This window comes from Plectropomus leopardus, chromosome 7 (genome assembly GCF_026936395.1).
Source record: "Plectropomus leopardus strain MGB_pleo_1.0 chromosome 7, ASM2693639v1, whole genome shotgun sequence".
Classification (NCBI taxonomy): domain Eukaryota; kingdom Metazoa; phylum Chordata; class Actinopteri; order Perciformes; family Serranidae; genus Plectropomus; species Plectropomus leopardus.
In genome coordinates this window covers 34401766-34428148 of record NC_142182.1, presented here as the reverse complement: position 1 = coordinate 34428148, position 26383 = coordinate 34401766, and the positions used below count along the sequence as shown (strand labels likewise).

Sequence of the window (26383 nt, the reverse complement as noted above, 5' to 3'; positions counted from 1 at the left end):
TCAAGTTCGTATGTCCATATTCATTTTTTTCCACCAGCTGATATTCCTGTCTTTAAAAGGCAGTACAGAGCTGACTTTAAGAGCTGGAGTGATAATACTGGTATCACATGAAACGAGAGTAATACCAGACAAATCCAGTGATACTAGTCATGCTAGGTTCTCAAGGAGGGGTTGGAATAATGCTCCAAATTTAGGCTACATTTTGGTGATGGAAAATCAGCACGGCCATTTTTAAGGTCCACCTTAACCTCTGACTTGTCTGTGGGTACCCATGAGTCTCCTCTTTACAGACATGCCCACTTTGGTAAGAATCTGGTATAAATAAATAAATAGATAAATAAATAAAGCGTACCATCATCTCGCCCAACTTGAATGTATCACTAAGAAATTTCTGCATCAGTCCCAGTCTTGCTTAGTCACATTATTGTTTCCACCTTCATGAACTTTTATAGCTGAAGGTTTCCAGTGAGTCATCCTCTCTCACACAAATCAAAGTCTTTGGAATATATGTACCATCTCCCCACTCACCTGCTATAAAAAGCTGTGTTTCCCAAACACCTACCTCCAGCTCCAAATAACTCACCCAAAGAAGTCTGTGAAAGACTGTGAAGACATCCAGGTGCTTTACAACCTACATCCAGCGGCCTTAGGGAATCAACCCATACGCTCAAGAGTGGACTGTAATCACTGAAATCTATTGCTACATATTTTCTCTTTTTTCCCTGTTGATTTATGAAAGGTAAAAAGTTTGTCCCTCCAAAAATACCCTGGTCATGTGTTTCCTTTTACATTTCAAAGCCTCCCTGATGCTGATTGAGACCAGATTGAGAGCACTGTAGTGGTTTTGGATGACATGTTTCCTTACAGCCCCTTGAGAATTAGCTGTGTTTGGAAATTCTTCAGCCTCATGGCTTAAACCATAACAAATACCCTGAACTTTGACAATATTTCTACAGGATTTTTTAGATCTCTTATCATGGACACATATCCAGACATATCTTAAGACCCTCTTATGTAATAACACATGAGAACTAGTCAAGTGAAAGCAGGTATTAATTAACCCTTAGGGAGTGTTACTACTTAAAAATTACATATTTCATTTTCTTTTCTTCTTTTTTAGCAATGTCTAGTTAAGTTGCTCATAGCCTCCTACCGATGTTCGGGAAAGAAATCAAACCAATTTGCTCAGGTTTCAGAGGGTTAAGTGCAAGAATTGTGCCACTAAAACCCATTCAAGCTGCAATTTCTGATCCAACAGCCATCAAAGCATATAAACATGCACTGTATTATTTCTGGGTGTCATTCTGGGCTTTTGCCTTGGCATTTGTAATTGTTACTATTTTTCACCTGATGACATCATTTTTGAAGCTACTTGGCATATGGAGAAAACATATTTCCACTGGGTGCACTGTCACAATCAATGATTCTGCAAGTCACTGACATATCCCAGGCTGTGAGGTTAAATTCTGAAAATTAATAAATAATTGATATTTATAATTAGGACTGATGCTGGTTAAAAACTTAATCAATGAAAGTAGAAAATAATACTAATATATAATAGGTTTTTATAGCCTGATTTTGGCCCTAAGGTTTAAAGATCACCTGCTTCTTTCAGTATTTGAAAGCATTTTACACTGACTTCACTCTTCTTTTTCTACTCACCAGCATCACCCATGGAAGTGAAAATGTTTTCTGTCACATTCATGATGGTGTCTGTGGCCTGGTCGTAACGTCCGATGGGCTCCCCGCAGCTGGCGTAGTGGCGTACGTGCTGAAGCAGGTCGCTGAGAGCCTGGCTCACCACACCGGCTGCTGCCCCGACTTGCTTCAGCAGCTCGCCGTCATCGCTGGCCGAGCGGCAAGCCTTGACGCAGGTTTCAACGGAACGGTCCACCAGCTTCCCGGCCTCGACAAGCTGCTCCTGACACACTGGGGAGCTGATGGTTGGGCTCACCACCTGCACCACACATAGCTGTTAGCAGAACTCACACTAATTATAAGAGTAGAAGAGACTTAATCTACAGTGGTTCTTGTTTGATCTAGCTCAGAAGAGTAAATCCAGCCTTTAAAATGAATCATGTCATATTATTTTGTTCAAGATGTAAACAAGGACCTGTTTTTATACATAAAAAAAGTGTATTACTGCACATTTCCATACTAAACTGTATCAAAACTACAGCAGCAGGTGCCATACACTCTGCTTGAATAATAACCTGACCTTTTTTATGTCCTTTACCTACTTGGCTACTGTGATGAACAAGTTTAGATCAGTACCTTGGTGCAGGCGACCAGCTGCGAGGTGGACAGAGCACACTGAGTGGCAGCTGCGATCACCCGGTTCTGCAATATGGTGTCCTCAGCCACCTGGGCCACGTTCTTGGCCTTCAGGACTAACATAGCAGCTGCATTGGCCACCGCTTTGGCCAGATTCATCAGGGTGTCCTGCAACATATTAATCAATGTCCTTCACTGAAACTCAGCACAGCTGCGCACATGTGACTGCAGGAACCAGGAGAGTTAATGTTTTTAACTCAATTTGTTCAGTTGATACAGTGTAGATGCTGGACATCTAAATGACAAAGAATTACAGTAGTATCATAGTACAAATTACTTTAAGGAATACTTTAACCCCTTAAATGACCACTGCTGGTGTGATCAATAGTTTGATTGTGTTATTGTGTTAATTTGGTGAATACAGATGAACCCTTTGCAACAGTGGTTCCAAACTGGTGGGTTTCTGTCCAAAAGTGGATCGCGGGTCCATTTTGAATGGACTGCAAGTGATTCGGCACCATGTCAAGTTTGTGAAAAACTGGCTGGTGTTTTCTTTTTTTTTTTACTTTCCCCAAAGCCACACGTTTTTCCTTGAGCCTCCTGAGTGACTCTGGGAAAATGCATGAAGTGTTCGTAACACATGATGTGTTCAAGGACTGTCAGTTTGAAATTACAATGATTATTTCTGTTTTTACAGTTAATGGCTGTGATAAAAGATGTAATTTTTGCACACTGTATTTTGATGGGTCTGCACTTGGTAGGTTTTCAAGTTGTTGTTTGTTTTTTTGTTTTTTTTACCCAAAGATTTTTTTAAAGAAAAAACAAAACTGCAAAAATGTTTTAAAGAAAAAAAGCTAAAAATTTAAAAAGGATTTTTAAAAAAAAAAAATATATAACTATAAAACAAAAAGATACATAATGCAAATGAATACATTCTAACAAATATATGACATACGATATGAATAAATACGTCTTTTTTTTTTTTTTAATGTGTCAAATAAAATTGAATATGTGATTACTTCTGTAATGTTTGGACCTTGAACTAATGACTAAGGAGAAATCTGCACTCAGTGGCTGGACCAGTTGGGAACAACTGCTTTACAACACCAAAGTCACATAATAACACAAGAAAACTAACTGATCAAGGCAGTGGGAGAAAAGCAGCCTGTGTGTGTTCAGCAGGGTAAAATGGAGTCTCTTCACTTTTAATTCAGTTCCCTGTCAGAAAGGTGTGTCTGTGTTGGAGGCACTAAGCATATGACTGGATTAACGATAAAAAGATTGTACTGCATATATTGAGATTTGTAAACTGATGTTTTGATATAGTTATGCTTTAAATGCGTCACCTATGACTTCAATTTTTTAAAGAATTTTCTCCATTTTTGGATTCTTTCTTGACAGAGTCATGGGAGAAAAATGTCTTCCTAATGAATTCAACTGAGTAACTGACACACAAATGGTTATTTGGGTCGTGAAGTATTCCTTTTGACAAGAGGCAGAATGTGATTGTGAATTTTAGGAGGTAAATAATAAAGTCTATCTGTTTTATAGTAAAGTGCTTTTATTGCACTTTACATAACCTTGTGTTAATGGGTGTCTGAGACATTGTGTTGTTTTACAACTAAAAGCTCTCCTTTTGACACTTTATTATAAAATCCCCATAAAGTAACAGTCTAATAATAAAGCCTGAGGTGATTGCTCGGGTGTGTATTGACATTTTTAAAGGCAGCCTGAGAACATGTGTGTGTCTTCCTGTTTGGCCGGTAGTGTCATAGGAACAGTGGGTGGGTGGTGTCCAACCTGGAACTTCTCATCGGTCTCGCCCTCCCCCATGTGACGGAGCAGGTCCCCGCTGGCCTGTCCGATGCTTCCTGCCGCAGTCAGCACCGTCTGTCTGGGCTGTACAGAGATGACATCACCACATTCATTACTCTGGCCTGGCCCGTTCTCACACAGGCCTGATCTAAAACAGATTTCTGGATCAAAAATCATCCCAGAATATCTTCACTGAGACACTGATAAAAATCAAAATATGCGGTTCAACAGCGTATGTGGCTTTGTGGCTACCGGGATTACAGAGGTGGATGAGGTCCAAGTCGGTACAATAATCAGTGGGCGTCTCACCTCAGCGGCTGCAGGCTCAACAGATCTGAGCAGATCTGACACAGCTCCCGCCAGCATCCTGGCAGCGCCCATGAGCTTGTGTCCGCTGCCCACCTCATCGTCCATTAATGCCGCGAGCAGCTTGACACCCTTGGACATTTCTGTGAGGTTGGAGGAGATGGTGGTGATGGCGCAGCCCACCGCTGTGTAGTCAGTGTCCGTAGGCTCACCTGCGAGAGAAAAATCACCATCGTTACAAACTACACCTCTGCTGCACATCTTAATTTGTCGCGCTGCTGCCACATTGATTTAGCTAATCCGCGGGGCAGCTTGTGTGTCATATGCTGTAACACACACGTCAGTGTCAGTGTCATAATTAGAGCCCATTTGAGATGGTTCCACAGAGATGAGCATGTTGATGAAGCAAGTGGCCGTGAAGAAGGAAAACTTTCTGTTAGCTACTGGAGGGAGTGTAAGTGCAACCAAACAGATGGTGAGTCAAGATTAAAACCCTACAAAAGGCTGGCAGGAACTTGGCTGGCGTTGTGCCAAGCGACGAGGGGAGCAGAGAGAGACACAGCCTGCGCTTCAGGACAACAAGTTCAAGATTTATTTATCAGCAGAAACATCTATCAGGAAAAAAATTGGAAATGCACTTTTGTTTAAAAGATCATCATCCGTGAGTGCTTAACGCTGACTTGGAAAACATTGTTTTATTGATTCACACCTCGGGGTTACAATCATGTTAAGATAAACAATATTTTCACCATGTTCTCCAGCAAAGGTCTCACAAACCAGCACTGTGGTGTAGAAATGGATGAATACTGAAGCTGTTTAGTATTCTCCTGGGCACTCACCTGCAGTGAGATTGACCACAGATGCTGTTCCAGCGGTGATGGCATCAACCTGAGAGTGGATTTCATGTTTGGATTCATCCACTTTGTTCTGAACCCAAACCCTGGATGCCTTTCAGTGGAGGAGGAAAAGGAGAGCTATTGGCTTTCATCACAGTGGGTGATTTTCAGCTCGTATAAACTTTCTCGTGCAGGATTAAAGGACTAGGGCTGTACAACACCTACGGCTTTGGAAACACTCATGCATTAAATACAGCCTCCATATTTACAGACCCTTCTGTATCCTAATTATATTTGAGAAATATGACGGACTGTGATGTTATGTAAATGCTTAATTCTATCTATTCTGTCTGCTTTGCAAAACCAGGGGCTGAAATATCAGAAAGCACAAATGTTAGAGAGGTGGAACTCGAGTTGCTGTGAATGATGGAATGTGGGTGGGTAACGAATCTATCCATGCTGCATCTATTCTTAATTATGTCTCAAAACTGTGTAGTAATTGGGAAGGAGACTTACCAAGTCATGGCCCAGTGGAGGCAAATTATCTACATATCCCAGGTCAGCCTGAGCCTGCTGCACAGCCTGCATACTGCTGTTGATGGTTCCCATCAGGGCCTGCTGAGCCAGACTCTGACAACAACAAACAACAGAGACACACAATCTGCACATGACAAAAGCAATCTAAATACACAATGTGTATCGTATGTGGGTGCCAAACTGTGAAACTCTCGATCTTGTAATCTAGTGTCTATAAACCACAGGAGACAGATGGGCTTTTAGTGTGAATATGAGGAACCTTTCATTCTCCATCTCAATCACAGCCCTTTTCATATTGTTCATTGTGGTTCATTGTTGACAGCAGCAACCACAAGCAATATTTCAAATCCTGCAGATCAGATTTACATGTTACATGATGTACCTTGACACTGTGTTCTGATATAAAAAAAAAGAGAGAGAACAGAGCAGAGCAGCGGTGCTTCATCATTTTCTCATCCCCCCTGTTCGCACACAGTATTTTAATCACACAGATTAGCCCTGGGTTGCATGCTACCATTTCATGTCAAAATATAATAACACAGTGAAAATATGACATTTGTCCAGGACACACTATTTGCTTGCAAGTGCTCTTACTCACCAGTGGGGGCATGTGTCCTCTGTGCATCTGCCCCGTGGTGATTTGTTGCTGGGCAGAGGGCATGGTGCCCACATTGAAGGTGTCAGGGCCGCCGATAGAGCCAGACCGAATTATACCTGGAAGTGCTACAGAGCCGTGCTCCACACGACCCACCCGATTGAACTGCTGCTGCAAAATTGTGGACCTTACACAGGGAAAGACGATATAAACATTGCATGAAGAATTTCATAATTCAGCACATTTAAATCATGACGGTGTTGCAGTACATATGCATTATCAACCTACATGTACAGAATGCATTAAAAGCATTAAAACTTCTTTACATGTACAAACCTACTTTGCAATTAAACTGTCCTGATGTGTGTAGTAGGTAAGGTATATGACAATATTAGTGGGCGACGTGGTTTTGGCATGTTAACCTTTATTAGTAGAACACAATCACATTGTACATCATATAGAACACCAATTCACGTAACATTAAAAGGCATAAGTGTGGCATATTGTTTATCATTCATCATAAATATTTTGAATGAGTAACCAGTTGCAATTACGCATTATGCATGTGGCAAGAAACGTTTTTTACTGGCATATATATATATATACATACATGTATATATATATATATATATATATATATACACATATATATATATAAAATAGACGTAAGATTTTTTTCCCCACTACTACCTTAAATGACTATGTCTATTGACTACAACTAATGTGTTTTCACTGTAAATAAGGGGATTATAGGAGATGCTGCCGAACCACTAGTGGACATTAGCCACTTTTCCATTTTGATGTCACTCGAAATACACCTATACACCATTTGTATTCTAGTTTCTCTCTGTCAACGAACTACAATTAGTTTAATTGCCTTGATAACTCACAGTGAAACACAGTTCATTCAAACTTGACAGAAACAAAATAAAACTCAACAATACCATCTCACTTAGTCTTGTTAGTCAAGTGGTTAGTTATTCCACATTTCCAACAGTCCCAAATGCTGGTTCGGTCTTTATTAACTGAGTTAGATGTAGAAATATGCTTATTTTCCCAGGTCTGTCTCTCTCTCTGCTGTTGCTGGCCAGTTATTTACAGTCTTGTAAAGTTATCCTCACCAACTGCATGTTCCACCAGTAGAAACTGAAGACTGAGCTCTGGTGGTGCGTGCTGTTCACTACATACAATAACTTAAAAAGAAAGAGGAGCCCCTGTTTGACCGTGTTAAAAGTCATACCACTTGCAATCTTGCTGGTATACCATGACATAACCCAAGCCTTGAACTGTGTAGTGGACCAATCAGTAATGTACAGTAAGGTCAAACTAAGTGAAACACTGATTTAACAATGTTATTCAGGGTTGGAAAATATGTAATGATGGTCATGATGGTTTTCATTTAGCATTCTATCCTTATGAAACCTATCAGACCAATTATAAATGCTCCTCTTTTAAGATAACTGTCTGTGTCTATATTCAGCAGCATTGTGTCTTGTGCAAGGGTTTATGAAGCTAAACTAAATGTGACTATTTTCCTTGTGTTTCTTGTGACTGCATCTTTTTTTTTTTAAGATATATGTTTTGGGCTTTTTCAATGCCTTTATTTGATAGGACAGATATAACATGAAAGGGGGAGAGAGAGAAGGGGCTGAAGCGGGAATTGAACTCACAGCTGCTACGGTGATGACACAGTCTCTGTACAGGGGGCGCCTGCTCTACCAACTGAGCCACTGGGGGCCCTGTGACTGTATCTTTAAATTCTGATAACTGTTCCAGATGATAACGCAACTGTTTCTAATTTAGATGCAGAAAATTACAAAATTATAATTAAAACACTAACAAGTGTTCCCACGTTGAGTAGGCATTGTCAGAAAAAGATATTATACAGGAGAAAAAATGTCTGTTTTCCTGCCCAGCTCAACAGATGCTCCTGACTCCATTGGTTAATTATGGCTTGTTTTGAGAGGCAGCAATTATGTTTTTGTGCTGAGAACCACAACATGAGTCAATTGGCCCATAAGCAGCAGGAATATGATGCCCCGTTCTGCCAGAGAGTGGTTTCACTAAGAGCCATGCAGATTTCCAGTGACAACAAATTTCCAAGCTCTGTGTGACAGAATGCTGGTCCATCAGATTACCTTTATTTCCATTAGTTACTAAGCTACACGGGGAAAATCAGGAGGGAGGGCAACCCACTGGGAGATAAAAATTGCTGAATAAAACAGCTTCCAATGAGATGATATCTAACTCAGCGTGATATCTCAACTTCTAAATGATGCAGCTTTCTTTTGTCAAATAAGATGATAATTTGGTGTCTTCACCCTGAGGCAGGTATTGTGTTTCGGTTTGCACAAACAAAAATCCTACAAGGAAGCCATTTAGCAAAATGTAGCCTGGAATATCGAGAGCCGCATTAGTGTTGTTTTAAAATTCAAAGGGCTGCTTTTGCGTCTAATTCTAACATTACCTCTCTTGGGGGTACTATGCTGGGCTGGCAGAAATGTAATGAGGTTTAGATTCATGAGGAGTAAGTAGATTGTGCTCGCTGAATCCAAATGGTTAACATTCTCCCAAAGTAGATAAAACATGAGTACCACTCACTTCTTAGGGGAAACTGATTCCTCCAGCATGGTGGACTCCTCGTCTCCCTCAAGGCCAAAACGATCCTTACTCTGCTTCTGTAGAAAAGAAGAAATCACATTGAGCGATGGAGGTCAGATGTATGGAGAGTTAGATGCTAGTTGTTTTAAAGGAGTCATGTGTAAGATTTAGGGGGAATTAGTGACATCTAGTGATGATGATTGCAAACTGCAACCAGCTGAAACTTCCCTCGGCTAGATTTCCTTCAACGTCCATTGTTCAAGACTTTTACCAGCTTTTACCAGTAGCTGAATTATCTTGAGAGGTCTCCTACTCTCTCAAACAAACAGACCAGGTGATTTAAACTGGTAGAAACACTGAATAAAACAATTTCATGTTACTAATTGGCTCATCAGAGACAGGCAGCTAGACCAACACCTGCTAATACAGTTGTGCTCATGTTTTTTCCTCTGATAACTTATCCAGACGTTCAGCAGATTTTTACCGGGAGCCAAGTTATCCACAGGTCTCTTTCTGTTTGAAACAATCAAAAAAGGTGATTTAAACCAGTAAAAACACTGAATGAAGCAGTTTAATACTAAAGGGATAGTTCACCAACTTCAGAAGTCTGTGTGCGTGGGTGAGGCGTCTGAGTAGCATGTCAACACTGCAGTGCGCCAGTGTTTTGTGGACTATAGAACTTCACCCGACTTTCCATCAGCATGAGGTTGAGTAACTAATGAATGAATTTTCATTTTTGGGTGAACTATCCCTTTTGAAAAAACTGTTTCTCTTACGCTGCTTGGCATGTCGGAGACAGGCAGCTAGCCCAGCAGCTGCTAATGTGTGCTCACCTCTTTTCTCTGATAGCTTAAGATTTAGATGTTCAGCCAGTTTTAACCAGAAGCCTGAGTATCTGCAGAGATCTCTTCCTCTCCAAAAGGACCCGGTGACCTAAACCAGTTTTAGCGAGATATGAATTATCTGCAGAGCTGTCCTCCCTCTCCCAAACAAACTAGATTATTTATACCCGTAAAATCACTGAATAAAGCAGTTTAACAATAAAAAAATCAGTGATTTGGGGCGACCTCTCGCTCACTTGGAAGTGAGTGCACCCCATATAGCTGAGGCTTCTGCAGTGGCCCAGGTTCAAGTGTGGCCTGTGGCCCTTTGCTGCGTGTCGCTGCCCCTTCTCTCGCCCACCTAAAAAACAACAACAACAAAAAATTCCAATACTGCTCATTATGGAAGGGCTGCTAACTTCAGTTGCTAATGCAAAAAAATGAAAATGCGAGAGGCCCCACCTAGAGCCAGTGTTTGATTTGTCCATTCAGGGCTACAGTAAAAACATGGCAATGCAACATGGCAATCTTAGTGGACAAGCACCCACTTCCTACGTAGATAAACTGCTCATTCTAAGGTAACAAAAATATGATTCTTTTTTTCAGGTGATTATATACCTGATGTGTATTAGGGATGGGTCATGAAAATGTACTGACATGCAGAAAAATAAAATGTTCAATATGTCACTCAATTTTTCATATTATATTATATTCCACTGTTGTCACTATACCCCCTAAATTGTACAGATAACTGGACCTTTAATTCAAGATTTTAAATTCTTTTAATAATTACTTGCCTTCTTAAGAATGATGTCAATGTATCCAGCGATGAGCTGGGATATCTGCTCTCCTTCTGTAGTCTGGACAGAGTAGTAACTCTCCTGGTACTCTCCGAAATCCTTTGTAATGCATTGAAGACAGAAGAGATTCAGAGCAGTATTATCTGGCAATGCTAAAACATTCTGCACCTCATAAGCTTCTATGGCATATCCTATTTCTCCAAAGAGCTGATTAAAAATGAGATGTAGTGAATTCCAAAACTGCTCACTTCAAAGCATTCTAGAGAAACGCAAGGGTGAATATTTTCAGTTTAAATCAATGTTGGCAAATATACCTTAGAGTATTTTTTTCAAATTTGCATAATCTATTAATCTTTAAATGGAGTGCTCCTCTCCAATACGGGAGGAAAACAGACAGCACTGTTGCCAACAGCCGGTAAAGAAAATTGAAAAAGCTTTCAGATAAATAATACATCTAAATTCTGCACATTCTTCCCCGGGCATCTATTGTTAACTCGGATGAAAAAGCTGGCTAGCATGCTGAAAACATTCAATATTGGAGTCTGAGGTCTCAAACAGTTTTTAAGATGCTGTTTGTATTGGGAAATGAAAAGCAGGAGAAGGCCTGAATATGTGATGCAGAGCCGTGTAAATCACATTGTTCACAGACTAACTGAATATGTGCATAGGATTAGGAATGTGTAACATGTGACTGTGTGAGTAAGGACTGGATGCAGAGAGTACCAGCGTGAAGCTCTTGGGGGAGGCCGCCCATCTCTTGACTGTTGTCAGAGGCCACTCCTGCACCACATCCTTCGTCTTCTCATCCACTCGCATCACTGACTCTTTGGTTATCCCCAGCAGCCGTGGGACCAGCTTATTTTTTCCCTTCATCTTTTCCTGTCAGATAGGAAAACATCAACAATTACGTCGGAGCTGAACACCTACGCAGATGATTCATTCAAGGTGCTAAATCGCTGTGCCATTGTGCTACTGCTGTCATAATACGCACGCCATGTCCACGGCTTAAAGCCCTGAATGGAGGAGGAGAAGGGCAGATGTGAACTGACCCAGCAGAGTTGGGCCTTGTTTAACTGCTGCTTTATTGAGCAGGGTCTCCACAGGGTTTAGTCACTGTCAGCACAGCAGCATGGTGCTTCCACCAGCTCTCTGCCTGAGAAGCTCCGCTGTCCTCCGGTCTCTCTGCCCACTGAAAATCTATTACAGCTCACTACAGAGACTGAGCCCACACTTGGCTTCCCTCCAGGGGTGCAGAGGATGACACAAAAATTAGCACTTTGTAAAGACGGGGGAGTTCAGAATACGTACATTTCTTGTCTCCCAGCTATTATTTTTTTCTTTTTTTTAAATTACTGAGACCTCTGAGAATTGCATAAAGGCCAACAAGTAGAGCCGCTTTGAGGTTCAGGGCTCTTAAACGCAAGGACAGATAACATTATCCCAGTGATATCTTTGCACAAAGGTTTATTAAAAACCTCCATTGTTTTAGGTTGCTTGAACGTCAAAATTATCAAGGCTGTATTCAAGCAGGAAGTTTGATATTCTAATCTTAAGTGGGTAGCTGACTTATTACATTATTTTAAATAGTTTGACCTTGATTATTATGGGGGGAAATCAGCTTGTCCAGGAAAACACAATAGACGTGGAGGCTTTATATTGTACGCACCTGCATGCATGGCAACAGCAAACACACACTCACACACTCACACACACACACACACACACACACACACACACACACACACACACACACACACACACACACACACACACAGAGGCTCATTTACTTCCTGTCTACAGTATTTCCGAGGCTTACAGCAAAAGAGGGCTGGCCAACCAAGAAGCTGCAGTGATTACAGACTGACAGATGAGAAATGGAAGGTTACAATAAACTCTCAGATCTGCTTCAACAAAGCCAGGTCTGTGCTTTTTACCTCTGCTTGCATCGAGAGCAGAGTGCAGCTGGAGTGAATTATTTAACAGAGTCTCGAAATCTCCATCGCCACATCTCCTCATCGAACATAGACAGTGCTCGTGCGCGCGCACAAACATAATCTGAACCCTGCACTCTGCTTTAACTACAGGGCCAAATATTCCATTTATCGTCCATTAAGACGCCACTAGACAACTGCACTCTGCCTCTTTTTCTCCTCTTCCCTGCAAGTTGGTAACCAAATGGGCTGCTGCTGTCAGAGAGCTTTTATAATACCTTCTGGTGCAACTTCATCCCATTCCTATGCTGCACTTCTATTCCACTTTTGTGTTTGCCAAACCAGAACAGAGCAGAATTGCTATTGTCACAAGTATTTCACAGCGCTGAGTGTGCCGCTGAACTGCAAAAGGCACGAGCTCTCACACCGGAGCTTCTGATTTGTTGTGATAATGGGGGTTTGTGGTGTTTTCAACAAGCTTTTATACCTGTTTGACAGCGCCGTGCAAATCAGAGCAGCTTTCTAATCACAGCCACAAATTATTAGTGCAGAAGCAGCATGGGCCTGTTTTCCATAACCAGATGTATTATTAAATTGAGGTTTCTCAAAATTCAATTCAGGTCAAATCTACTCAATTCAATTCAATTTAACTCAATTTTATTATTTGTCGCAGAGGGCTATTTGCGTTGCAGCAAATGTAAAAACATAATAAAAAGACATAAAGCCCAAACAATATGACACAGAAACATACAACAGATGACATTAATCTTTACACAGGGTGACTTGCACCTGTGCACATTCAAGCTCCACAAGGGCGGATTAATAAGTGTCCACCATAACGCCAATAATAATTCATTGAGCATTAAATATGACAACATCTCCTGATAACAAATGACAGGAAGGAAATCCTAGTTTAGTTTTCATATCTTCATATCAGTTATGGTAATATTTTACTGTAAGTAATGAAAAATTAACTGCTGAGATCTGCAAACATCACAACTGTTTAGCCAGATTATCAACAACTTTATTTGGAGGTAAATGCACAACAAACCCTCATTACACATAACTAATGCAAACATGATAGGTCTAAACTGAACCAGGAAGTCTGTCTGTGAATTTTAATCATTCATTACACGGTGGATGGTTTGGTTTTACTCTTACTCTTTGTTTTCCCTTCCCAAGAAGTTTGGGGGTTGTTTGCATCCCATGTGTTATCTGTATGCGTATGTTTTTCCTCTCATCTGATTGCTTTTCAGTGATGTTGTGTTTTAAGATCTCGTACTAAAGGAGCTTTACACACCGTGCGTTCCAGGAGTAGAAATAGGCAAAGGTACATGAAACTTACTTCCTGTTCTCTTCTGTTCCCAGTGAAAAAACGTAGCTATACCATGGCATGATCATAGGCTGTATATAAAGATGGACGACATGACAGCTCCCCCAAAGTGAGGTTATTTAATTTCGATCGCCCCCTGGTGTCTGACTGCAGTACAGGTCCTAAGACCCGCCCCTCCATGTTAACGAATGGTCATAGGCTAAACTAAAAAGTCGAAATACATGCCAAATAAATTTTTCCCAAAGACAGTTTCTGTCACTGAAGGTAGTTCTCATCACCTTGTTTGTTCAAGTGTTTGTTTTCATGATAAGTTCAGTTTTCTTGAGTTAAGTTACAAAAAAGAGGGCTTTTCCACGATGATTGACAGCCGTGACAGCCAATCCATGCACTTGCATTTCATGTAGCTGCTTGCAATTGATCGGACGGATGTTTGGGCGGGAACTCCCCCACTGTGAAAATCGCTACTACGCAGATGCAAAGCTCCCAATGACATCACACTTGCAAGATGGCAACGCTCGTATCCGGGATATTTTTATCTCACTTCAGCATAGAGGGGGTAAGTGGGGGCGCATCGTCCATCTTTATTTACAGTCTATGGGCGTGATCAAGTTGCAAAAGTCCCTGTAGTGTCCTGTATTGGTCAAAGAACAAGCCAATGCATCCATATTTAAGTTTCCGTAACTCCATGATCGAATGATGGATTGTGAACTTGCTTGGCTATCTGAATACACGAGGGAAACACGTTCAAAAGTCATTGTGGGAGAACCTATCTCTGCAGTCTACATTTTAACAAGGACAATATCTATTCAACCCCAAAAGGCTTTAGATGTCTTTAAAAAGGTGGCTGTTCCATCGAGGTTTGTTTGGAATGACTGGGGAGGAAGCCAGAAGCAGAAATCGAGATATGAGAGGGCTGGTGAGCAACTTGATATTGATGTCAGGGCCAGCTCTCAGAGGGATGTTATCTCAGCAGGTGCAGCCACTGCCCCTCACCCAAAGCTTTACCGCCTCCACCTAGTAAGTTTAAGTGCCTTCCAGTGAATTGGTAGTATGCTAAAATCTAAATGGAAACTTGTTATAATAGGCATCAATGAAAAGTTGACTGTGTGCTAACTTAGCATAAAAAATCATGTAGCTGTTTTTAGAACACTTGTGCTTTATTAGTATGTAAAACTATTATGCTAAATTTGCAATGTCCTAATGAAAACTTGACAATGACTCTGCTGACATCAGTCTTTGTAGTCTTTAGAAAGTTGTGGAGAGACTTCTTGAACATTTTTTATGCTCTCTGTATGCTCTCACTGTGTATCATTTTACCAAACAACAAGTAGACAGAGGTTAGTCTCCGCTGACTTCGCCTACATCCGCTCACAGAATGCACAGCGTGAAAAGCCCCCATAAAATTATTACCAAAACTAAAAGAAATGACAATTGGGGAAATGAGGTGTCTTGTTTTTTTAATGGCAGACATAAAAATACATGCAATTCCTTTGCGAATTTATAATTACCTTTGTTACTGCCAGCCATATTTGTAGAGAGAGTGAGAGCTCTCTTTTCTGTGAAGATCTTTGTTTTCCTCCACATGTTGGTGCCAGCACCTATAAAGCGACACCCACCGCATGTTGCTGCTACAGACTTCCTGATCTGGGGGACTATTTAACATTTGGGTTGGCTGAAGCAATGCCGAGGGTCAATGCTGTGAGCAGAGTGCTTTTCTCCTTGGCCGTCCAACTGCTTGATTCTGTTTAAAAACTCTATGAGACCTTTTGTTTACAAGAATGAGTCATTGCCGCCTTTGGGTTTGCTTGCTGATTGATTAGCTGTGTGCTAGTTATCTTTGTAGTTATTGTTGGTCGAAATTTGTGTGTGTGTTAGCATACCACTACCTCAGCCTAGCGCTAATGTTGTTGTAATTTTTGTATATAACATAGCACTTTAGGAGTGAACTGCCATTTGTTTTGATCACCATTTTCTCCCGTTCTTCGTTTAGAGTCTTTTTATTTGCTTCTCTTGCTTGTGGGATGTAGGCAGCACTCTGGGGAACAATAGGTGGGTTTTTGTTTGTCATTTTGGTGGTTCACCCTGAGGTCCTTGCTTTGTAAAGTACATAACTTCTAAAATATTAACTGCATTTAGCAGCCCCTCATTATTTGCGAGTATTTTCACCTACATTGTAGTTTAAGGATGGGGATCGTTACCTTTTATTGATATTGATACCATTACCGAGATTCATCAATGATCCGAGTCTTTATCAATACTATTCTATGATTTGGTGGAAAGACGAGGTGACAATGCTTTTTTAACAGACCTGGTTTTGCTTTTATTGCTTAACAGGTGACTTTCTTTTATATTTCTGGGTAAACAAATTTCCCACACAAACAAATGTATTATTTAAGCTTCTCTCCAAAAACTAAATTTTCTCTTTCTTGATGTTACATTTGAACACATCATGATAAATTTTTTTTTGTCCTTGCCTAATTTCATTTTACTGAGCCGACCTTGAACACAATGAAACCTTATGCAACCTTGTTTATTTAGCTAACTAGCTCTTATTCTGTTGATTTGAACTGGGATTTCAACATTGGATTACTATTTTTAACTGACGGGACTTGCTACAAAGTTTGGCTGTGCTTGCTATTGCTGCTGTGAGTGTTTTTTTTTTCAACCCAAATACATACGAAGGTACTGCATTTGGGTTAAATCTGATGTACAATCGATGTATGAGGACCAGTGATTGGATTTAAACAATGTCTCAAGATGTAATGTTACATTACAGGACCCACAGGACTCGACAACAGTATCAATAAGCTCAGACGTTATTGATTTTCAGGTTTTGAAAAAGCGGAACCGGGTCCTCAGTAGAACTAGGTTTCAGTCCCCATCCCTATTGTAATAACCAATAAATTTCGCATTGTTTTTCCATTCATGGATGCTCTCCATTTTGCTTCCTCTGTTGCACTCTAAAACCCCTTAACTGGGGCTTCTTCTTCTTTTTGGTGTAAATTAAAATGGTTTTAGCTCTTACCTTCACCAGGAAGAAGGACACTCCATATGTCATCAGAGACCTGGCGAGCTTCACATACTTCACTTTAGCCTCAATCTCTGTCATCTCGCCACAGTTTTTATGGTCCTGGACAAACAACAGCAGTTACATCTCCACCTCCTTGACTGACTGATCATAACATATGTTCCATGTTATGCTGTATAATCTACATGTTTTGTATTTTTCTCAATTTATGCTTCAACAGAGAACAAATTACTATAATCCCCACTGGCTACACACAGCCTGAAACACATGTTTTTTTCTTTTTAAATGCAACACTGGTGCGATGTAATGTACATACTTGGAATATTTTCTTCTCGGACCCCCTCTGCTTGATGTACTCTTTGGGTAGGAACTCCTTCAGGCTACGGAGATAAATGACATTTTTACATGGTTACTCTTTGGAGCTACAGGCATTTCCTTTTCTGTTAACATACCTCTACATATGAGGTCATTCTTGCCCTACTGCCTACATATCAGAAAACAGTTCTAACAGCTGACATCACCCCTGAGCTTTCCACTGGAGGAAATCCCTGAAGCAAAGGCCGGTGCTAAAGCAGGAGATAACTACTGTGCGTACACAGCTGTGAAATGAACATAGAAAAGTGCAACACACTGCACAGAGTTATTGTGAATGTTGCTGTTAATGCATGTTTTGGATAACAAAAGCTTACTCCAGAAATCCGGGCTTGTGTTTGTGCTCCACGTGGGGTCCAAACTGGATCTGCGCCTGGATGCCGGCGAACTCGCAGGCTTTATCAAAGGAGACAGGGTGGGATCCGTTCAATATATCATCCCTAGCCTGAAAGAGACATGATGAGAGATGAGAAGGGGGGGGGGTAAGTGAGAAGCAGGAACAAACATCCAGGAAAAAGATAAAACTACAAAAGCATGAGCATTATCCAAACTTCAGCCAACACAGCTCCATAATGAGCACTTCATTGTGTGCTCTGAATGCACCGTGGCTTCAGAGCCCATGTCGTCTAACTAAATGACTGAGTGTGTTTCTCGAGCAGGGACATCATCACTGAGACTCATCATCCACACAGGGGAGCCAAATAAGATTTGTTTGTGACAATACGAGCCATTCTGCCGGCTTTCAGATGTAACAGCTCAGACAATTTGTCATCACAGCCCATTACGTGTTATTAAAAAGGAAAACACATTACAGAAATGCATCAGTCTTTCACAATATCCCATCTGCATTACAGAATGGCCCTCAATATGTTGGTAAGGCATTTAATGACTGGATGCTCTTTTTCAACACAAGAAGAGGAGGAAGGATAGGAGAAGGAGATTAAGATTATGAAGAGGAAGAAAAAGAATAGAAAAAAGGAAGAATATGAAGGATAGGGATGAGAAGAATGAGAAGTAAAAAAAGGTTAGGAATAATAAGAGGAAGAATAGGAAAAAGAAAGAATAGAAAAAGAATGAAAAGTACAAAAAGAATAGCAATAAAAAAGAATACAAAGAAGAATAATTTGAATTTGAAGAAAAAGGAGAAGTGGTATATGAAGACGAAGAAGAAGGATTGGAAGAAAAGGAAGACAAAAGAAGAGAGAAAAGAAGAGGAAATAAATAAATGAAGTGAAAAAATGAAGAAAAGCAAAAGAATATGAAGAAGAAAATGAAGAACAGGAGGAATAAGAAGAGGAAGGGGAAGAAGAAGAAGAGGAAGAGGCAGAAGAAGAACATGAAGGAGAGAAAGAAGAGGAATAGAAATTAAAAACAATAGGAATAATAAAAAAAGGAAGAAGGAAGAGAAGAAGAATGAGAATTAGAGAAATAGAATAGCAATAAAAAGAAGAATACAAAGAAGAGGAAGAAATAGAAGAAGAATATGAAGATGAAATAAATGGAGAGGGAGATAAATACAAAGAGGACGAAGAAGGAGGATGGGAAGAAAAGGAAGACCAAAAGGGAGAAATAGATGAAGAGAAAAAAAGAAGAGGAAGAAGAAGAAATAACTAAATAAATAAATAAATATACATGAATAAATCACACAATGAAGAAGAATATGAAATAGAAGAATAGGAATAAGACAGAGTAGAAGAAAACAATAAAAAAAAGAAGAAGCAGAAGATAGGAAGAAGAAGAAGACCAAGGCAGAGAAGAGGAAGAATGACAAGAAGGACAGAAAGAAGAAGAAAAACAATAAGAAGAATAAGAATAATTATAATAAGAAAAGAAAATGAGAATAGAAAGAAAAAAGAATAACAATAGTAAGAACTAACAATAGGAATAGGAAGAATAAGAAGGTGGTTAGTGCCTGCTACCTGTTGGGACATCACTTATGTTTGAATGCAGCCAGGCTGTCTACATTATCTTCAGCATTTAGGTAGATGGAAAGGGAGAAGCCTTTGTTGACATCTTTCAAATGGTTGTCAGTGTGTGCTGTTTTCTCCAGGGGGCAGTCAGCCCTGCCTCTCTCTTCCTCTCTCTGTCTTCTCTCACTCCCTCTTTCTAGTTCACTGCTGCAAAATTAATGGCTCCAAAAGCTGAGAGGCCTCGCTGCCAGTGAGAACGGCTCCATCAGTGCTTTTTAGCATTAGCATATCAGTGCACGGCGTGGACTCCACTCATTCTTACGTCCCATTACATCAATGAAAAACTAAGCAGCGGCTTACTGCTGTAATGAGGACAACAATCTCCTCCACTCACAATCAAGTCCTTTCCCCAGTGCAATTCACAGCAGAGCACATAAGCTCTTACTGAACACAAGAAGACACTCTAAAATTAGCCCTCACACATGCCATTCACTCTGGTACACACTGTTCACTAGGCCGTATTATTGTGGAGTAAGATGCTGGGAATAATGGGAGAACTAGATGTAAAATTTTACATTTTGAAAGAAGTACTGCTTGGATGTAGATGGGTGAAAGTGGCCTAGTTATTTAGGAAAAAATAATTCAGGTTGCAAGAGCCTCAGTGAGTGCATGCATTAACTTTACAATCTGTCCTACAGATATACAAAGATATAGAGCATGTACAGCACAGCTCCTGTAGATATGAATGTGTTGAATGCACATTAGCATGTTATTATCATGTTTCTGGAGAATATGGTTATGTGTTTATTATGTCTTATATGTTTCGGAAACAAGGTCACACTTTCCTTGTTTTAAGAAACTCAGATGTGCAAAAAAACTAGGATACTGTTGGATGTAAAGACTATATCCAGGTTTCACAGATGGGTACTCAACTCCAGTTCCCATTTGTCAGTAAAAGAAATAATGTATGTGATGATCTATAACCTAAAATGAAAGCGAAGGTGTAACACCGGAAATGCAAAGGATACATTTTATCTGTTGTTGCTCTCATCTTCCATTACTGATGATAAGATGAGGGGGCTAATATCTAGCAGAGGAGTGAATGCAACAAAGGAAAGGCTGCCAGAGAACAAAGTGGGTTCATCCTAAATTGCTGCGTAAGTCAGTTCAGAAATGATTACCAGCATGGATACAAGTCTGTAAGGCTGGGTATCGGTAGTCAATACATTTAAGGTATTGACTGAAACAACCCAGTATCAAGTAGCATTGAAACTTCTCCAGTCATTGTACATAAATCTAGAAAATAAATGTCTGTTTGTATGGTTTTGCGTGCCGTCGTCTTCAGTTGGCCCGCTGGTGTCTGGTGGCATGTTACGCAACTGAATGCTTCCATCCACTCATTCACACATGGGTACTGAATAAGGTAGGACAAAAAAGGTAACAAATGAAGTACTCTATGGGCATCACTATCACATTTAAGGTGGCATTGGTACGCCTATCGGCATTTTTTAAATGATACCAAACTCTACTAGTCTGTTTTGACTTATAAATATAAGAATGTAAACAATCAGCCTGTCGATTTTCCATTGAATATACCATTTACATGCAGGAACGGACTATTTTTAGCATATAAGCAGAAAACTCTCTGCTCTTTGATGAAGTTGGAATGGTGAGGAGAGGCGGTGCTGGTATGACTGTATCAGCAGAGTAGAGCCGGTGTCAGGTTAAAATGGCAGCACTGGACACCTGCATGAATATGATTGGAAGCCGTCAGTTATGTGATAGCCACACAGCTGTGAATTAGCCGGCGATCGTGAGGAATGATTGAAACAGCTGTTGCCAATCAGCTAATACAAACTGGGCACATATGGAAACCATGTTTTGATCATATGCTCCTTGTGATTAAGACTACAAAAATGGCATGTCAGTGTACTCATTGCTTTGCTTAAAATATATATTAGGGTTGTTACAACACTGGAATTTGGAACTTTGATACAATACTAGCATAAAAAACGATACTACATGCCTCTTTTGATACCACCACAAAAAGAAAAAGTCCTAGACACAAAAAATAGGATGATATTTTTTTCTTCTCTTTATTTCACAACCTGCACAAAGTGCTGGTAGAGAAAAAGCCACTGAACACACGCCTCCAGTCATGTATCGGGTTTGTCGCGGAAAAGAATGCCGTAACAGCCACAGTTTAAGAACCCAGTAGATTATCCTCCCCATTGCTTCATTTTTCAGCCTTGGGTTGAAAAAAGATTTGTATGTGTGTCTGTGTATATACAGTACATATAAATATACATATATATACATAAACACACACGTATAGACACAAATCTATCTATCTTCAATATTTTCATTTTTAATCAATAAGCAAACATCAGATCAAGCAACCAACTGAAGGGTATCTATTTGGACAAAACAAGTTATCAGATTATGCTATTATGACTGTTGAGTCAAGTGAGGACAGACCCTGAATTTTTATCAGGGCGGATATGGTGAGTGATACAGGCGCTGGTTCTAGAACATTTGAATAGAGCTGCATGAGGGGAAGTGAAGCACAAGACATCAGAAGCTGTGACACATACAGCCTGAGGCTACAACACTGAGGTCAACCAGTCCACCATGGTGTCATGGTTCCTGCATCTTCCTCCCCCTCACTGCCAGTAAATTTCCATTCACCTTCCTCTGATCTGCTCTACCTCCTAGCACGCCCACTGCTGCAGCCTGCTCTCCAGCAGCTGCAGCTCATCACCAATCAACCTGCATTTAAGACACTCCTGTTCACACACCTCCATTGCCAGATCGTCCCTGCAGCATGCACGCCTTCCAGCACTCCGTCCAGATTCTCCGCGTCCGACTCTGCCTGTCCCTGACCTCTTCTTCGCCTGCCTCCCTGTGATCCGACCTGCCTTCTGTCCCCGACCACCTAACTCTCGGTTTCAAGTGCTCCTGAAATCTGGACGGATTCCCCGTAAGACCTCTCTGCTCAGACTGACGATTCTTCCGCTTGATCCCTGCTGGTGCTGCTGTTTCCGTGGATCGGACCTCCCGGTAACCTAACCCCTGCCTGCCTCGACCACCTCTCCGCTCGATCCTCGACATCGCCTCACACGTGTTGTCGGCTCACGGAGCTACGGGTTTCTCGCCACCGCTACAGCGGGTACGAGCTTCAGGTTCGTACATTGGTGATCTCCAGAGACATTGTTTGGGCTCACAACCTCAAGAACGAACTTTCATTCTGTGTCCAGTCTGCCATTTGTGTTGGTATTAATAAAAGTTATTACCAAGCTACCAGTGAAGTGCATTGTTCTGCATTTGGGTCCTCCTCACGCCCATTACAGTACGATCTGGCCAGAAATGCCGACCCAGCAGACTCCGTGCTCTTCAGTCCCGCTTAGCCCGAAGTTGAGGGAATGCTTCAACAGCACGTAAGCACAACTCACCTGGAACGCGGGCGGAGGCTCGCCAGTCTGCTTCGGGCGCTGAACGGCGCTAACTCAGCTAGCCACGCAGGTTCAACAGATGGCAACCACGCTGACGCAACACGCTGTTCCAACTCCAGTTCCCGGCCCAGCCCGCCAAGCTCCACGCCATCATCCAGCGCCGCCCTGAACCCTCGGTGGGGTCCTTGAACGCCACGCTGGAGATCCTGAGGGTTGCAACCGCTTCTCACTAACTGTTCGATCCTGTTTGCATTGCAACCCCATACCTTTGCCTCGAAGCCGCCAGAGCGTTGCCTTCGCCATCAACCACCTCACGGGTCGAGCTCGCCTATGGGGAACGGGCGAATGGGAGAGGGCACGCCGCCTGCTTGTCGCTCCATGCCTTCGCTGAGGAACTACGCAAGGTTTTTGGACCGATTCCTGTGGGTCCAGATGCCACTGGGGTCTTCTGAATCAACGCCAGAGAGATCGATCCGCTATGGACTTCGCCATTGAGTTTCGCATCGACGGCTCGCTTCGAGGTTGGAACCCCGCTGCCCAGTGTGACGCTACCTGAACGGCCTCGCCCGCACATTAAAGACTTAACTGGTTTCGCTTTGATCTTCCTCAGTCATTGGACTTGCTTGATCGAACTCACTCACCCGCCTAGACAGACGCATCCTATGAGGGAGAAGAGAGCGGTTCTGGAGGGGGAGACTGACCTCTCCAGTCGGCCTGGTCCTTCCTCCAGCCCGCTTCAACTCTGTACAAGGGACAGAACCCATGCAGGTCGACACGGCTGACAGCCGAGGAGCGGAGAGACGGGCCGACAACCTCTGTCTGTACTGTGGTCAAGCCGACACTTCGCTTCCAGTTGCCCGGCAAAAGGGCGGCTCAGCAGTAAAAGGGGGCATTCTGCTGAGCCGATCCCGAACTCGCCTCCGATCCACGCCCTCTGTTCCATGCCCAGCTCCAGCTCAAGGAGGGATTCTACACCCTCGCCACATTTATTGACTCTGGGGTCAAGGTTAACCTGATTGACGAGGAGCTCGCCGTCAGTTAGGGGTGCAACAGGTTCCCTTCCTCGCCCTGTACCTGCCAGCTCTGGATGGTCATCTGTTGGGGACCGCTACATCATCAAACTACTCCCATCGCTATGCAATTAGCGGGGAGCATCACGAGACAATCCAGTTTCACGCTTTTGAGGTCCCCTAACTCTGCCCCTGATCCTGGATATCCCTGGCTTCGCCGACATAACCCTCACATAGACTGGTCCACGGGCTCGATCCTGAACTGGAGTTCTGGCTGCCAACGATTCGCCTCAAACGACCGAAATAACCCGGCCCATCCCCGGTTCCGTTCCTCCGGATGTTTCCATGGTGCCGCCAGAATACCACGACTACAAGGAGGTATTCAATAAGGCACGGCTACTTCTCTTCCTCCTCACCGAGCCTATGATGTGCCATCGACCTCCTTCCGGGTTCCACTCCACCCAAGGGGCGCTCTCACCCTCTCTCGGGGCCAGAGAGGGAGGCCATGGAGACCTACATCAGTGACTCTCTGGCTTGGCATCATCCGCCTTCCTCGCCTCCGCCGGGCAGGCTTCTTCTTCGTGGGGGAAGAAGGATGGTTTCTTCGCCTGCATCGAGCCAACCGGGCCTGAATGACATTACGGTGAAAAACCGTTATCCTCTCCTCTCATTTCCTCCGCTTTTTGAACTGTTACAAGGTGCCACCATTTTTACTAAGTTGGACCTCCGCAATGCATATCATCTGGTTCGGATCAGAGAGGGAGACGAGGGAAGACGGCGCTCAACACACCTAACGGGCATTACGAATACCTGGTGATGCCGCTTTGACTTACCAATGCTCCTGCAGTTTTTCAGGCTCTGATCAACGCATTTACTGAGAGACCATCTGAACAAGTTTGTTTTTGTCTACCTGGATGACATTTTGATTTTTCCCAGTCCCGACAAGAGCATGTTCTATCATGTACAGACTGTCTTGCAACGCCTGTTACAGAATTCATTGTTCGCCAAGGCGGAGAAGTGTGAATTCCACGCCGCCTGGCTCCCTTCCTGGGTTACATCATTGGGCACAACCGATGGAGATGGACCCCGCTTAAAGTCTCTCTGCCGCCTCCGCTTGGCCGGGTTCCTGACTCCCCGTAAACAACTCCAGCGCCTTGGCTTTGGCGAACTTCTACCAAGATTCATCCGGGCTACAGCACTGTGGCAGCCCCTCTGCACTCACCTCTCCTAAGATCCTTCTGCTTTCACTGGTCCCTCGCCGCCAACGCAGGCCTTCCTACACCTGAAAAACGCTTCAGCTCGGCACCTATCCTCCTCATCCCTGACCCCAAAGACAATTTGTGGTGGAGGTCGACGCCTGACGTTGGGGTGGGGGCCGCCCCTATCCCAACGCCGCTGATTATCGACGGAAGTTGCACCCCTGTGCCTTCTTCTCAAGACGCTTGTCCTCGCCGAGCGGAACTACGACATCGGAATCGGAGTTAGCGTGAAGTTGGCGTTGAGGAATGGCGCCACTGGCTGGAGGGTACCCAGGTTCCGCTCTTGGTTTGACTGACCATAAGAACCTTGAATACATCAAGTCAGCCAAAAGACTGAATTTCCCGCCAGGTCTGTGGGCTCTGTTTTTTGCCCGGTTCCTCTTACGCCTCCTACAGGCCTGGTTCCCGAACATTAAGCCGGATGCGCTTGTCCCGACAGTTCCTGGTAGGGGAGGATGAGGAGGCTTCTCGCTCCGGCAGCATTCTCCCTGCTTCCTGCCTCCTGGCCGCTCTCACCTGGGAGTTGGAGGAACGGATCATGACAGCGCTGGAGGAACAGCCGGTCCCAGTTCCTGTCCGCAGAACCGACTCTTTCAGGCCACAAGAGTTCAGGTCTGAGGTTCTGCAGTGGGCCCACTCATCTGCCTGACCTGTCACCCTGGAGCTGCTCGGACTAGGAGGTCCTGCAGCGACGCTTTTGGTGGGCTGCACCCTGATCAAGACACCAAAGACTTTGTAAAGGCCTGCCCGATCTGCAGCCAGAGTAAGACGCCTTCGCCAAGCTCCCCGCGGGTCTCCTGAAACCTCTCCCAGTCCCTCATCGCCCCTGGTCCCATCTCGCTTGATTGGCCACCGGTCTGCCACCGTCAGATGGTAACACTGCCATCCTGACGGTGGTGGACCGTTTAGTAAGATGGCTCACTTCATCGCTTCTGCCCAAGCTCCTCCGCCAAAGAGACCGCTGAACTGATGCTGGTCCACGCTTTTCGCCTGCACGGCCTGCCTACTGACGTGGTGTCGGATCGAGGGGCCCCAGTTTACGCTCATGCTTCTGGAAAGAGTTCTGCCGCTTCGCTGGGAGCATCCACCAGCCTGTCATCGGGGTATCACCCCCAATCCAACGGCCAGACGGAGCGGATGAACCAGCAGATGGAGACCTCTCTTCGCTGCCTGTCATCCAGCCAACCCACCTCCTGGTCCTCCCAGCTCCTATGGGTAGAATATGCCCACAACTCGCTGGTCGTTCGCCACCGGACTCACACCTTCCAGTGTGCTTATGGCTTCCAGCCCCCTGTTCCCAGCCCAAGAAATTGAGACTGCTTATCTGGGTCAGTGGAGAACTTCATCCGCAGCTGTCACCAACCTGGTCCCAAGCCCGTCTGCACTCCTGAAAACCGCCGCCTGCTACTCCTCTTCTGTTAACCGTCGCCTCCCAGGCACCTCCATATCAGGTGGGACAGAAGGTGTGGCTCTCCACCAAAGACCTTCCCCTGAGGGTGGAGT

At 43.2% G+C, this 26383-nt stretch overlaps 1 protein-coding gene across 4 annotated transcripts in view; it reads right to left on the bottom strand.

Moving 5' to 3' along the window:
* tln2b (talin 2b) overlaps window positions 1-26383 on the bottom strand; it is a 148467-nt gene that overhangs the window by 50179 nt on the left and 71905 nt on the right. For all 4 annotated transcript variants that reach the window (XM_088080576.1, XM_088080579.1, XM_088080578.1 and 1 more), the window contains exons 7-19: window positions 17567-17694; window positions 17194-17257; window positions 16875-16979; window positions 11309-11464; window positions 10583-10684; window positions 8965-9041; window positions 6367-6550; window positions 5748-5861; window positions 5235-5343; window positions 4399-4607; window positions 4075-4173; window positions 2275-2442; window positions 1663-1957 (exon numbers count right to left, since the gene is read on the bottom strand). In XM_088080576.1, coding sequence (XP_087936702.1) covers window positions 1663-1957; window positions 2275-2442; window positions 4075-4173; window positions 4399-4607; window positions 5235-5343; window positions 5748-5861; window positions 6367-6550; window positions 8965-9041; window positions 10583-10684; window positions 11309-11464; window positions 16875-16979; window positions 17194-17257; window positions 17567-17694 — 1810 coding nt within the window. The remainder of the gene's footprint in view (window positions 1-1662; window positions 1958-2274; window positions 2443-4074; window positions 4174-4398; window positions 4608-5234; window positions 5344-5747; window positions 5862-6366; window positions 6551-8964; window positions 9042-10582; window positions 10685-11308; window positions 11465-16874; window positions 16980-17193; window positions 17258-17566; window positions 17695-26383) is intronic.